The sequence below is a fragment of the Mustela nivalis genome, assembly GCF_964662115.1.
Source record: "Mustela nivalis genome assembly, chromosome: 13".
Lineage (NCBI taxonomy): Eukaryota > Metazoa > Chordata > Mammalia > Carnivora > Mustelidae > Mustela > Mustela nivalis.
This window is the reverse complement of record NC_139032.1, coordinates 82,754,816-82,770,245: the sequence shown is the minus strand read 5'-3', so window position 1 is coordinate 82,770,245 and position 15,430 is coordinate 82,754,816. Positions and strand designations below refer to the sequence as shown.

At 47.1% G+C, this 15,430-nt stretch overlaps 1 protein-coding gene across 1 annotated transcript in view; it reads right to left on the bottom strand.

Annotated features, from left to right (window-relative positions):
- Positions 1-1,409: 1,409 nt before the first annotated feature.
- Positions 1,410-15,430, bottom strand: part of LOC309846535 (uncharacterized protein) — a 28,741-nt gene continuing 14,720 nt past the window's right edge. The window contains exons 4-7 of the mRNA XM_082695599.1: positions 13,642-13,776; positions 2,704-2,745; positions 2,266-2,349; positions 1,410-1,601 (exon numbers count right to left, since the gene is read on the bottom strand). Of these exons, the coding sequence (XP_082551725.1) occupies positions 1,569-1,601; positions 2,266-2,349; positions 2,704-2,745; positions 13,642-13,776 (294 nt within the window). The 3' untranslated portion in view covers positions 1,410-1,568. The remainder of the gene's footprint in view (positions 1,602-2,265; positions 2,350-2,703; positions 2,746-13,641; positions 13,777-15,430) is intronic.

Sequence of the window (15,430 nt, the reverse complement as noted above, 5' to 3'; positions counted from 1 at the left end):
CTAAGCGTTTTGTAAGAAGTAACTAAATAAGTTGATGTGTCAATTCTGATTGGGTGGAACAGAAGGGGAGAGGTCTGGGAAGTCTTGTAGGGAAGCAGCGCTGACCTGAGCCTGAAGCAGACGGCAGATTAACCGTGGGAACAAGGCAGAGAAGGGCAGCATTGCAGGGTGCGGTGGTGGAGAGGGGAGGTGCGGGGGGAGGGGGGTAGTGGCAGCCTCAGCGAGATCCTGGAGGAAGGGGAGTAAAGATGTACTGTGGAACTGCGGTGAGTCAGGACAGCAAGGAAGGAGAGAGTAGAGAGAGCACTGGCCTAGGAGGCTGGCAGGTGTGGTAGAGACCAGATCATCGAAGGCTTCACATGCACAGCTGAGGAGATCCCAATCTATCCTATGGGCCCCGTGGAATTGTAGGTGCTAGCAGAGGAGGACCAGGTCAGACTTGTGTTTTAGGGAGGTCGAGGTAGGAAAGACACCCCTCCAAGCGGCTTGCTGAAATCCAGAAGCACTCTGCCTACAGCCTCCCCCAATCCGCCCCGACCACACATGGAAATGAGGCTGCTTTGGCATGGTTTGCCTGGCACAACTCAACTTCTAGAAAACATATCTGTAAGAATCGATCATGTCGTGGCAGGAAACCAACAAGGAAGCAGGCAAGTGTGGCTTGGAGAAGTCGATAAGCAAGGTTCCGTGGGCACCCTCCAGCCAGGATTTCCCCCTGCTGCCCCCTTGGACTATGGTGGCATTGCGGCTGACCTGGCCCTGGGGGACGGGCCCAGCCACCTAAGGGCTCACAGCTCAGCTGCTACTGGTCTCTGCTCCGTGATGGCTGTCACACACGCTCGACAGCACCCATTTGCAGCCCAAACAGACACTGTTCACTTCTCGAGTTGGTTTTAAATTTTGCTCTTTTTGTTCCTGTTTTCCATTTAGATTTTTGGCTGGTTCAAGTTCGACAGGCAATTGCAACACTGAGATGGAGGGGAGAGAACATAGCCTGTAAAAGAGCAGACGGTGTGTGTGTCTTGTGATGTTACTGGTTTTCAAGGGACCCTACAAGGGGACATACGTGAATTGAGTCTGTTCGGCCTTGTGCCTTGATTTATGGCACCCACTGTCTTCATCTAGTATGACCCCCACCCCTAGGTTTTTGGTCCGCTACCCATCATTCATGACCCTGCCCCTCTCCCCAAGGCACCCACATTTGTGTATCTAGCACAGGTTGTCTCAGTCCATCTTTCATATCTTTATTCACACGTATGTAAAGATACAGCATTGCTTTGAGCGTGCTTCTAAAAGTCTATGGAAGTGATATCATAGTCCATCTCCTGCTTCTTTCTTTTTTCTTTTGACATGATCTGTAAGGAGATGGAAGTCGTTCCCTTTGGTATGTAATATTTCATCTCATATATTTCCCGCATTTTCCGTATCCATTTTCCTTACTGACGGACATACAGGTTGCTTCCAATTCTGTCATTTTAAACAATGCTGTGATGAGCATCTTTGTACTTGGCCAGAACAGAGGCGACACTGTCCATCAAACTTGGATGGAGTTCAATTCTGCCACCCACTCAGTGTATGAACTTAAGCCTCAGTTTTAACATCTGTTAAAAAGAAAGGGGGTTAGGGGAGAAAATAGCAACCTTCCCCTGTAGGGCTGCTGTACTCCTGCACGCCCCATGAGGGCAGGCCTCCCTACCCCATCCCCAGGCCTCTCAGAGCCTGGCAGAAAGTAGGTACTCAGTAAATGTGTGTTGACTGAAATGACCCGTTGTAAGGATCACCCGAGATATTGCGTAGGAAAGGCCCTTGGCAATGCTGGATGTACATATACAAATAGAAGTTACTATTCCTCATGGTTATTTAAATGAAATTAACCAGCAGGGTATAATCCCAATAAAATGAAACACATTTAAATGACAACAACACCAGGGCTTATGTCCTGCATGTGCGGTGTGTGTCCCTCTTCTTCCTACCCACCTTTCTTCACATCAGGAAACACTTTCTGAAGATTAATCAGTTGGGCCTGGTTTGGGATTGGGAAATCTGAGGCTGGCCTGCCAGACCGTCCAAAGGCCTCCCCTCGGCCACCTTGGCCTATAAAACCTGGGTAATGCCATGCACCCACCTCACTAAGGTGTTGTGAAGATTAATTATGGCTTGTAAAGGGCTTTGAAGATGAAACGTGCTTGTTATGGAAATAAATGGCTTGAGACGCAAAGCTTTCTTCAAGTCTTCCTTCGTGCCCTTCTCTCTCCCCGTTCTTACCTTTAAAGAGTCCCGGATGAGTTCAGAGGTGAGGGTGACCTCTCCACGACTCCTGTGGGAAGCCAAGGTTGAACGCAGACTTCCCTGAACCACATAAGAGCTATGACCCCTCGCTGCTACTTTCAAATTTAAACCCCTGCTCCATTTCCTTAACTAGCCGAGCTAAGCTGGTTCAAAATACATTAAACAGATTCAGCAATGGGGTGGTGAAATGTATTTCCGATACTGAACTTTCTGCTGCCAGATTTAATTATTCAAATTGGTAATTAAAAAAATGGGTGTCTTCCCCCCCACCTCCCCTACCCCCGTGTCTTCCCAGATTTAGAGGTATTAGAAGTGGAGGAAATGTGAGCCAAATGTCTTCCAGGGGCAAAGTAGAGAAAGCATGTGCATTAGTGTCAGACAGACCCGAGTTCAGATCCTAGCTCATCTCCTTACCTGCTGTGAGCAAGCGAGGTAACATCTTTGAACCTCAGGTTCCTAATGGTCAAATGGGAAGATAATGACCCATATTCGAGTTCTTGTCAGTGTTAATTGAGTGGATGCAGGAAATGTACATAAAGCTCACACACTAGATGTTAGCCATTCATAATAACACAACCAAACCTGGTGGGAACGGTGGTACCACTCCCACTTCACAAAGAAGGAGTCTGAGCTCAGAGGGGCGATGCGTCTTGCCATCATCTTGCAGCGGGAAAGTGGGGTGCCAGGAATCAAACCTTGATCCTCCTGACTCTGAGGTCCTGGGGTCACCCACATGGGACCTCAACTCTGCACGGAAGCTTGTTTTCTAGAGCTGGAACCTGCAGTAACCGCCAGTGCAAGCAGAGAGAGAAAGAGGGAGCCCAACAGAGTGTTGGAGCCTGGAGGGTGGCTGTTCCTGTGCTACTGAGTTGTTTAATCCCACGTTTCTGTATTACATTGGCATTCCATATGTTCACTTCTCATTTCTCACTTCTCCTGTTAACCCTTGCTTACCCAAGAAGGGAGTGCTGGCTAGAAGCATGTTTTCTTCTGCACCAGGGTGGAGCCAAGAGTGTCCTGGGCTTTGAGGGTTTCTGACCCCAGACAGGCGCTTCTGCAGTGAAGAATCTAGAGGTTCCTCTGCCTTTTCCTGGGTCTCGGCTTACAGGCTTCAGCTTAGCTGCTGTGGAAATTAGCGTGGCCAAATCCCTCATGGAAGCCAGGACCTTTACCCACATTCATTCGTGGGCATACAATGCTCTTCACTCTTTTTCTCCACAGACATTCATAGAACTTCTACTGTTTCCGAACACTGCTTCAACACTGGGGTCCTATTCGATATCTCCCATCTGTCAGGCACTGCACTTTCCAGGCCTCACCTGCACGCTCTAGCACTTACAAAAGTGCTTCGAGGTAAATATTAGTAATCGTCACCATGTTGCTGTTGAAGACGAAAGGCTCAGGGCACAAACGAGTGACAGAATAAGGGACAGAATAAAAGACAGAGTTTTTCTGACTCTACCCTCTGTACATTTAATCACGAAAAGATACTTCCTCCTTGAGGGCACATGTGGCATCTCATTCATCTCTTCTCTCCAGGTCCCCAGCACCATATACAGTAGGTGCTCAATAAATGTCTGCTGTTGAGTAGATAAGCAAAGTGCTAGGTAATCACTAACACGTGTGCAGCAAACCGCAGAGTCTGAAGAATGACAGATGCTTGTCTTTGGCCTTAGCAAGGGAGGTCAGTTTCATGATCCCACTTCACAGATGAAGTTCGTGAGGTAAACAACTGAATCGGGGCTGTGGAAAGAACAGGAGGCTGGAGCTTGGGTGAGACTCTGAAATAAACTCACGGTGAAGACACAACATCTGATGACGCAGCAGAGAAGTAACCGTCTGGCTAGAGAATACGGATGTTACAAAGCACTAGAGCTTAAGAAAGAATCATATGTCCAGCACATGTTTTCTGAAAATATTCACATCACTTACGTGGTTGGTGTGAGGTTTCAGATATTAAAATTATGAAAGAGCAAAGCAGGATGTGAAAGGCCGAGATGGAAAGAGAACAAAGTAAAATTCAGCCTTGTCACCACCTTCCAGAAACTTCTCCAGGATCCAAGTTTCTGACCCAAATTCACCTTGAATGGATAGCTTATGGATGGGAATCATGCTATAAATAGACAGGTTTGAAGATTTGAAGCCAGCTTCAAGTCCAGGCTCAGTTACTTTCCAGCTGTGTGACGTTGGACAAGTGTCCTTGACCTCCATGTCTGAGTCTATACAATGGAGATAAATCTCAGCTTGCTAAAATAATGACATGTTTTGCAAGTTACTATGAGTGCTATTCTTTTAAAACTTCCTTTTTAGAATTGTAGGAAGTAAAAATTATAATAGTAATTTAATATAGTAGCTATACAGGTCAGACTTAGCTAGGTTTTGCTACAACAATAAGCAACCCTAAACCCAGTGGCTTTAACACAACGGACGTTTATTTTTCACTCATGCTCCATGTTCATCATGGGTCAACATGGGGATGCTGTTCATTGTGGCCACAAAGGGACTCAGGATAAGGCAGCAGTAGCCATCTTGTTTATGATTATTGTGTCCAAGGGGAAAAGGGGATTTGGGGGGGTCTCCTAAGGTTAATTAACTGTTCTGGCCTAGAAGTGACACATACCACTTTCGAGACACAATTCATTGGCCAGAACATGTCACATGGCCCACCTAATCACCGGGGGGCCAAGGTGAACCTATCATGTGCCCGTTAGGGGAGAGAATCAGAAATATTTGTCAAATGGTGTGTAGCATTCACTGAGTACTGATCACGTGCCTGGCATTGTGCCAAGGGTTTTTCAGATATATCCCCTAATGTCCTCAACAATCCTCGGAGCAGGGACTGTTATCTTCAGTTAATACTTGACCAACCTGACACTCAGAGATAGGAAAGAAAGTAGTTTGTTCCACGCTGCCAATGAGAAAGGAGCCGAATCAGAGTTGACAGCCACGTACGTAAGAGCCCCTGTTCCTTCCCCTGATGTACTCCTACAATGTCAATTGTCCAAGCCAGGGGGTCAAAGATTTTCTTGTTCTGAGCGCTGTTATCAACAGAGTTCTCCTATTAGTCCTTGTACGACCCTCTCAGTTAGACCTGAGAGTTTCATGTCCATGTTAATGATAAAAGATCTGAGGCTTAGAGAGACTAAACAGCTTGCCTCAAAGACGTAGCTCTTGAACTTGAGTCTTTCCAGGTCTAAAGCCTGTGCTCATTTTACACCCACTCTTCCCCGCTCATTAGTATTTATCATCATTTACTATAGTGATGCTAGCTCGGTGGGGTGGGAGGAAGAGAGGGTAAGGGTTAAGGGCATGGGTGGTAGAGCTACACTGTGGCTGTGCTTGGATTTGGGCTCTGCCTTTTCCTGGCTGTATGACCTTGGGTAAGGATTTCACCTCTCCGGTTTCCAAGTCCACAACATGGGCTGATCATAGTACCTACCTCACAGGATTGCTGTGAGGAATAAATGAGACAGTCATCATGGGGATGATAACAACTCCTCTTTTTCAAGAACGTACTGGGGTCAGGCGCTGTGCTCAGGGCTTTATCTGCATTGATTTTTAACTTTTTATTTGCTTTTAAACAATTTTAGGTTGCCAGAAAGTTGCGAGAATAGTACCAAGGGCTCCCATATCGCCTTCACTGGGTTTTCTCCTAATGTTCACACCTTCCCTAACCAAAGCATATTTGTCAAAATAAGTTATTATTGGTGTGACCCCATTCAGTAACCTACCGGCTTTACTCAGATTTCAACAGTTTTCCTACTAATGTCCTTTTGCTGTCCTACAGTTTGATCCAAGACATGACATCACTCTTAATCACATCCCCATAGACTCTGGGAACCTTTACATGTGTTCTTTTATTCTCTTTTTCAGTTGAGGAAACAGAGGGTCCAGTGTCGAAGTCACTAGCCAGGGTCACAGACCAGTAGGCGTGGAGGTAGAATCCCACCCCGGGTCCGTCTCCCTCCAAGCCCAAGTCTTTACCGTTTATAAAGAAATTATTGGAAAGAAATCTAATGTTCCAAATCAGATCAGCACACAGAGAGTGAGAAGCTCAGAGGGAGAAAAAGGACTACATCGTAGAGAACTGGCTTTACAGCTTTAGAATACTAACTCAGCATGATCTACTCAAAACACAGCCAAAGTCCAGGTAATCTGTTCAGTGAGGAAGAGACTCGGGCTGGTGAGTATGCACCTTGGGAGTCATGTAGAGGCGTCAAGCTAAGCTCCAGCTTAGCCACTAGCAGAGGAGGGCCCCCAAAGGGCCGAACTGCTCACTTCCTGGCAGCAATGCCTGTTTGCAGAGCGCCCTGGTAGAGGCAGGACTTCAGTAGGATGAGGGCCAAAGACAGGACCACAGAATTCATTAAGCAGGTGTTCCCAGTGACTCCTGCTGCCCAGAGCACACGACGCAGTGACTGCAACCAAACCACCCATGGCAAATTTGGTCCAATTAATACCTACTATAAATCATCTCTGCTTGTCTGGCATTCTATATGTCTAAGCTCCGGGCAGGGAGGAACCAAAAGAGGGTCCTGGCATTCTGTTTCTTCAAGGAAAGAGAAGGGATCTAATGGATCAGATGGTCAGTGCATGGAAAACCAAGCAGGGGGTGGCCAACCTTTCCTGGACCCCTAACCCCTCAATGTTGAGCTGCTCTAGCACAGAGCTGGGCAAAGAATGGGTACCAGTGACTCCATTTTGAGTGTGCAAGCAAGTGAATTAATTTGCGTGTACTCCCATACCTGGCACGGCACCTACTAGGACCTCAAGAAAAGACGAAATAAATTAATCACTATTTAGATCTGTGCCAACGCGCAGGGCTCTGGCTGGTACTTAGGAAGTCTTTATTTTTATTTTTTTTTTAAAGATTTTATTTATTTATTTGTCAGAGTGAGCACAGGCAGACAGAGTGGCAGGCAGAGGCAGACGGAGAAGCAGGCTCCCGCTGAGCAAGGAGCCCGCTGAGCAAGGAGCCCGATGTGGGACTCGATCCCAGGACACTGGGATCATGACCTGAGCCTAAGGCAGTGGCCCAACCAACTGAGACACCCAGGCGTCCACTTAGGAAGTCTTTAAATATCTGTTGACCCAGTTGGTGGGCTGTGGTTGAGGTCTCCAGGGAGAGACCTTTCCAGCCTGTGGATTGTAATCCATTAGCACAGAGACACTGAATGCCACAGTGGCTGTGAACCTGGGGCTGGGCTTCTTAAGTCCTTCTTAGGTAATTCCTGGATTGTATGACCTTGGGCAGGTCACTTAACCTTATCTGTAATGAGGGTTGAAGATGGTGGTGATATTATCTACTTCGGAGGTTTGATGTTGAAGATTGAATCAAAGCACACGTGTACACAAAAACATGAATATATGTATGTGTGTGTTTTAATCTGTTCATGTACGGTTTAGCTCAATTTTAGAAATGAACCCACAGTAAGCACCTCCCAAGGTTAGTTATTAGAAGACAGCTTCCCAGCCTCCTCTCTCCTGTAGCACCAATTCTGATGTAAACACCTCTCTCAATCTGACTCACGTGTCATCTATTACAGAATCTATTTAAGTTATCTAATGTTGTGCAATCAGTATTTCTTTCAATGCCTAATGAAACAGAAGTTAGAGTGCGTCACACAGAAGAGGGAGAAGCCCTGTTTCGTGTTCCTGCTATAAGACACATGCCCGTTTGTGCTCAGGGTCGCGGTGTTAAAGAAATTTCTTCCAGTGGGTCGCAGTAAAAAGCCAGGGCCTCCAGAGGGAAATACGGGATGGCTTTCCTCAGCAGAGGAGAGGGCCGGCTAGTCCCCAGATGAGCTTTGCTGTCTACCTCTCCCTCATGGCCTCTGTTGCCAAATGACCTCTGGAAAGACACCCCACCCTGTGCTTGCACAGGACCACATAGCTCTCTGGTTTCCACAGAGAATTTACTGAGCACTGCCCGGCGCCTGTCATACACTTGAGCTCGCAGAATCGGCCCCATCGTGCCATGAAAGTGGCTCTCAAAGTGTGGTTTCGGCTCTCCGAAACTCCCCGTGAGCTTGCTAGAAATGCAGCTTCAGGGCCCTGAGTGGCTCAGTTGGTTGAGCCGTCTGACTCTTGGTTTCAGCTCAGGTTATGATCTCACGGTCCTGCGATGGAGCCCTGTGTCTGGCTCTGCACCCAGCAGGGAGTCTGCTGGGGGGGGGGGCAGTTTCCGGCCCCTCCTTCTGCCCCTCCCCACGCTCACTCTCTTGCACCTTTTCTCTCTTTCTCTCAAATAGATCAATCTTTTTTTAAAACCAGTTTTTTAAAAGACTTTATTTATTTGAAAGAGAAAGATCACAAGTAGGCAGAGGCCTGCAGAGAGAGACGGAGAAGCAGGCTCCCTGCCGAAAAGAGAGCTCGATGTGGGGCTCGATCCCAGGATCCTGAGATCGTTGACCTAGCTGAAGGCAGAGGCTTAGCCCCCTGAGCCACCCAGGTGCCCCTCAAATAGATCAATCTTGGAAAAGAAAAGAAAGGGAAGGAAAGGAAAGGGAAGGGAGGGGAGGGGAGGAGAGGGAAGGGGAGGAGAGGGGAGGGGAGGAAAAGAAATGCAAGCCTCAACCTCATCCTCAAGCCTCAGCCCAAATCTACTGAAATAGAAACTCCTGGGGCTCAGCAACCTGCGCTTTCTCTCCAAGTGATTCCAATGTAATCTAAGGTTGGCCAGCCACTGCTCTTTGAGGAGACTGTTTTCTTTTGGGGAAACTGAGGCTCAGAAAAAAGAAGCGACATCCCCAAGACCATGTAGGGAGGAAACAACAGAGCCAGGATTCTAATGCTGTTACCACACAGTAATACAGTCCTTAAGTGCCTATCCCTCCCCTGAGGAGTGGGTCCTTCCGGGCAGAGATCAATGCTGATGTGTTTCTATTTTCCAGTCTTTATGTACGCATGAGCCTGATATACTAGTGTTCTGTGGCCTCTGATGGCTGGAGGAAAAATCACACACATCCTTTAAAAGCCAGCCCAGGTGAATGCTCTCATCGCATTCGAATGGGCATAACCATCCCAGACTGGAAGAGAAGATACACACAGGATGAGGAGTTCTTGATTAGCCAAGGTCCCAAGAGCCCCTCATGCAAGTCAAGGCCCAGAGCAGAGTCATGCCCAATATTGACTCCATTCTCGAAAGTCTATCAGTTCCAAGTGGAGGTGCGTGTCGGGGGGAGGTGGTGGGAGCCAGAAAATGGTTAACAATTTTGATAAAATTTAAAAAAAAAATCCTTTACTGGTTGTGAGACTTTCCAATAATGAGAAGTCAACACAATTAGACAAGGCACTAAATTCTTGTGCAGAATGCCAGCTGTCACTCTTCTTGACTAGCTCAGATCAAAGAAACGCATTTTATCTCCTAAGTTATTAGACATGATGGGGCCATTAAGCGGAGATACTGTCATAAGAAATGTAGGAACATAAGAAATCTGTTGCTTGCTTTGAAAATAAACATCTCACCTTTGCTTCTTTTTCCCTGTGAAAAGCTGAGAGCCATCAAACTATTAACTTGGGCCTTTCCAGCAGGCTTGCATCCTGCCATGTTTTCCGGCAGCCAGACCTGGGGTTTCAGTGCTTCCTCTTCTTCCCGCATGTCTATGACTATGAACTAGGGCCCCTAGAAGGCCGCGGACGGGCCTGATAGCTGTCGTCCACCTCACTTTCACCCGTCATAACAAAATCTTCCAGCGTTCCAGAGCTCTGCTTGCTTTGAAAGGAGTTCATCCTTAAATGTCTTTCCAAGTGCCTAGCCTTAGGCTTTCCTCATCTTGAACTTGGATCCGAAAGAGCTCACTCTTCATTTCTTCAGGTAACACTCACTCTTCATTTCTTCAGGTAACACGGCCACTTGTCTGGACCAAGAATGGGCCTTGAGGTGGTGATGTTCTTACATTCCCTGGTTGCCTGGGAGCTGAGGGGCTCCATGGAAGAGACTCTGCATCCCTCAGGGGCCAAGATGGAGAGAGGGGACATGTTCCAAAGGGAATGCATGAAAAGATCTCAGTGTGAGGGGACTATTTCCTAGGGTGGGCAGGGTTAAGGGATGGTGGAGTTCCTCAGAATGAACCACACCGGGGAGCCATTACTATTCTTTGTGTGAAGAAGCCAGGAGAAGGGGAGGCTACTGGAATTTGTTTTAAAAGATTTTATTTATTTATTTGACAGACAGAGATCACAAGTAGACAGAGAGGCAGGCAGAGAGAGAGAAGGAAGCAGGCTCCCTGCTGAGTAGAGACCCAGATGTGGGGCTTGAACGCAGGACCCTGGGATCATGACCTGAGCCGAAGGCAGAGACTTAACCCACTGAGCCCCCCAGGCACCCAGGTTACTGGAATTTGATGAGAATCACAGCTGAGGATAAATGTCACCAATAGGACCCATGGCCATGGAGACAAGAGGCAACCTCTGCCAAACCACAATGCAGCAGAGAGTCATGCCCCATCCCTCCCCGCTCCCGCTCTCTGGTCTTCTGCTGGCCTTCCCCATTGGCTGGACCCAGCCAGAAACCAGAGGGTAAGGGAGCCTGGCAGACACAGTCTATATGCTCAGTCTCCTGGGCATAGTGCAGAGTGGCAGAGTGGGAGTGGATCTGGGGAGTAAATGGAAAATACCCAGTATGCACTGAACCCCACACATTGCAGAGATTTGGACCTACCCAGACAAGACAGGGTTGGGTGCTGGAGACACTGCAGAAGGTAAAGGGTATGGGTGAGAGCCTAAGAGAATTTAACAACCAGTCATTCGGCATAATGAGTGAGACTCTACAAGGAAGATGAACACAGCACTAATGAAACTCATCCCATTGTGTGCCCCAGGGAGCAAAGGGCTTTGTTCTTGAATTGAAAGAACTTAAATCCTTCACCAGCTTCTGTGACACTTAAGGCTCCAACAGTCCTTGAGCTCCTACAGGGAGCACACAGGGGAATGCGCTCCTTGCCTCACAAGGGTGACAATGGGGGCTTCCAGCTTTCCAGCTCTCTGGTGCCTAGACGGTAGCTCAGGCATAGCTTGGAGGCACCCGGAGTGCCCCACTGTGCAGGTGTGGGTCCTCGTTGGGTCCTAGTCTGTCTACGTGCTCTAGTGGGCAACGTCCAGGTCTGTGATGTGGGCACATAGAGGTGTTCTGGGAATTCCAGAACTGTGGTGCAGCTGTGAAAGGCGGGACTTCTTGACAAGAAAGAGAAAACTTTGGTGTATTGTTCTCAAAGCCAGCAAATCCTAGGACCTTATCCCAACCTTGTAGCTGATCTTCAAGGTAGAAATTCTGGCCCCATTTTTAGAAATGAGGAGTCAAGGACACCTGGGCAGCTCAGTCGGGTAAGTGTCCGACTCTTGATTTCTGCTCAGGTCACGATCTCAGGGTCGAGAGATCCAGTCCCCGAATAGGGCTCTGCGCTCAGCAGGGTGTCTGCTGGAGATTCTCTCTCCCTCTCCCTCTGCTCCTTCCCCTGCTCCCACTGCACATGTGTGTGCACCCCTCCCCCTCCAATAAATAAATAAATAAAATCTTGGTTGGGGGGAATAAAAACCACCACAAAGAAATGAGAATTCGGCCCAGAGAAGACAGCCCAGGCAGGCTACAATCTCTCTTTCTAGAGTCTCTTTGCTTCCTCTGTTTCCACCACAGCAGCCTCCTTGTTTGGCTAGAATTTGCCGATCTCCTCCTTGTTCTGCCACATTTGTCCTCACCCCTCCCCCTGCCTGGAAACTTCTACCCCCCCCCCCCCCATAGCCACATCTTCTACTCCTTCCACTCATTATAAATCTTTGTTAAATGTCACCTCTTCAGAAAGCCAGAGCACGTGACCTAAAGTATCCCCTTTCCAGGTTTTTCTACCTCCTTATTCTGCTTTAGCTTTATCATACATTGCTGTCATCCTGTTTTTGTTTTGTTTTGTTTACTCGTCTGTTGACAGCCTGCCCCAGGCTCCATGGAGGCAGAGATTTGTCTCATTCTTAGAACAAGGCCCTAAATGCCTAAGCCCCTGAAAATCACAGAAGGATTTTATTTTTTGAGGTGAAATTCACATAACACAAAATTAACCATTTTAAAATGCACCATCCAGTGGCATTCAGTACGTTTGCAATGTTACGCAACCTTCACCTTTATCTAGTTCCAAGACATTTTTTTAATCACCCCCCAAAAGTGTACCCCATATCCGCTAAGTAGTTGCTCCCCACTCCCTCCTCCCTTCAGCCCCTGGCAACCACCAGTCTGCTTTCTGTCTCTCTGGGTTTGCGTATTCCAGGCATTTCGTAAGAGATGTAGCCTTTGGGGACTGGTTTCTTTCACTTAGTGTAATGTTTTCAAGGTTCTTCATGTGGTAGCATGTGTTAGTACTTCGTGCCTTTTTATGGCTCAGCAATATTCCATTGTATGGACACGCCACAATACATTTATCCATTTGCCAGATGATGGGTACTTGTGCTGCATCTACTCTGAGGCTATTATGAATAATGCTGTAAAAACACGCACAAGTGTTCGCTCAAATACCTGTTTCCAGTTAGTTTGGTTATGTACCTGGGAGCAGCATTGCTAGGTCTACATATAGGGGGCTTTTCATAAATATTTGTGGAATAAATAAACAAACGAGTGAAAGAAAGAAAGAAAGAGAAAAAAATCCAGGCTTTTCTCCCTCTAATCTGCCACATTACCTTCCCAATGAAAGAATGGGACTGAATGACCTTGGCTACCTTGAGGCCTAATTGACCTTAGGACAGTGTCATACACTGACTGGCATATGTAGGTGCTCAATAAAAAACTGAGCCACAGGGGCACCTGGGTGGCTCAGTGGGTTAAGCCTTTGCCTTTGGCTCAGGTCATGATCCCAGGGTCCTGGGTTCGAGTTCCGCATCGGGCTCTCTGGATCGAGCCCCACATCGGGCTCTCCGCTCAGCAGGGAGCCTGCCTCTCTGCCTACTTGTGATCTCTCTCTGTCAAATAAATAAATAAAATCTTTAAAAAAAATAAGTAAAATCTTAAAAAAAAAAAAAAAAAACCTGAGCCACAAAATAAGAAATAGTGTAGTGACCATTTTCTTGCATTTATTTTGTCTCCAGTATTGATTGTTAATGTCAGATTCTGAGAGAGGAAATTACATCTCAAAGAGCATTAACTTTTAAACATTTTGGACACATACACCAAACTGCTTTCTGAAAAGGCTGAAAACTTATCATTCCAGTCTTAAGAATGTTTAGGCTCATTTGGATTGCTCTACCTGGTGGCTGATTGCCTCCCATTGGAGGAAACTTTTCTGGAACCATCTCTACCATCCTCTCCAGCTGGGTAAACAGTAGCTAGGCTGATTGTTCTTGATGCTTTGCTTTTCCCTACAGTTTCCCCACCTGTATGATGCACTCCAGCCACTGTCTGCTTCTTGGAGTGGATGGTCTTCTTCCTCTTGAACACTGGCCTCTCTTGAGCCCATGATGCACCCAGCCAGTTGGAATTTCTGTACTTGGAGACCTCAGGAATGCAGCCTGCTGGAAATGAGGCTAAATTAGTTCTTCCAAAGAAAATGCCCATTTGGAAAATGACTTCCCATGTCTGTGCAGCCACGGGCTTGCCTTTCCAGGGAGACTTGTCAGAATGCGTTGTGCTTGGCGGCAAATGAAAGCCGAGTGGTTTATTACCACTATTAGTGATTATTTGTATGGGGCCGTAGGTGTACACAGCACCTTACAATGCCCAGAGGAAACTGGAACAGAGGGCAATGTTTCTGCCCTCAAGGGACATCCTGCCTTGGCTGATGGTGAGACTAGGTGCCCACAGGAAGTGGATGGACTGGCACAGAGCAGGACTGTCTGAATGACAGGGAAGAACAAGCTGGGAGAAGGAGCAAAGAAAGATTTCTCACATGCCTCTGTGTGCCCAGTATTTAACAGACATGATCTTGTTTAATCTGCTAAATAATCCTAGGATTTAGGGATTTTATTTCCATTTTCAAGTGAAAGGATCGAAGTTGAGGCTGAATGCTCTTTCTCCCACATTTTCTTAGCATTTCCCCACTGTGTGCAGGTGAAGATACCAGTGTGGATAGATTATTTGGGTGAAAATTGCAGGAGACAATAGAATGGGCAAAAAGGGGGCTACAAAGAAGGGACTGAGGTGTTTTTTTTTTTTTTTTTTTTTTTTTTTAATGGATTCTGTGCTCTTTGCACTAGAATCCTGCCTGACTTGCCAGTTGGGGCGAGCACCTGTGGTTTGGAATCCAGCAGACCTGGGTTCAAGATCTTCTGTAACCCAGGAGCCTGGGATGAGTCATTTCTCTTTCCTGCTGCACATGGGGCAAAGAGCCACTGCGCACTTGGTGGTTCATGTGGGGATTAAAGGAAATAACATACATGCATTGGCTGGTGCAAAGGTGTTGATAATTGTTGACCCACCACCAGAAAGAATTGAGCAGGAATGCAGGGTGGGGGGGGGGGTAAAATGGCTACTGTCATCCACGAAGAAGATTAAAAGGGTTAATACAAGTAACAGACTGGTGCCTGCTATGGGGTAAGCTCTCCATACATTTCTGCTGTTATTATTATCTTATTCCTCTTGACTTTAGGTTGGATCAGGAGGCCATATAAAATGAATCAGTTGGGGCACCTGGGTGGCTCAGTGGGTTAAAGCCTCTGCCTTCGGCTCGGGCCATGATCCCAGGGTCCTGGGATCGAGCCCCACATCGGGCTCTCTGCTTCCCCCTCTCTCTCTGCCTGCCTCTCTGCCTACTTGTGATCTCTCTCTCTGTCAAATAAATAAATAAAATCTTAAAAAAAAAAAAAAAGAATCAGTCATTCATTAGGTGGGTGGGGAAAGTAGAGGCCACAATGAGGAATGCCTGATCCCCTAGTAAGGAGAGGGAAGACCAGTATTTTCTGTTCTACTTTTGGGCACAGGTCGATGACTGGTGTTGCCCATTCTTGAGATAGCACCTGTGTTAAGAACGTGATCTGCCAAGGTGGGGAGTGGGGCAGGAGGGAATTGTGACTTATCATCATGGAAGAACCCTGAATTTGGGATTTCCCTAGCTGTGAAGATTTATCCCAACCTCACTGAGATGTTGTTAGATTGAACCCTAGTGTGTGTGTGTGTATATATATATATATATATATATACAGGTATATGTTAAATAGTATTATTTAT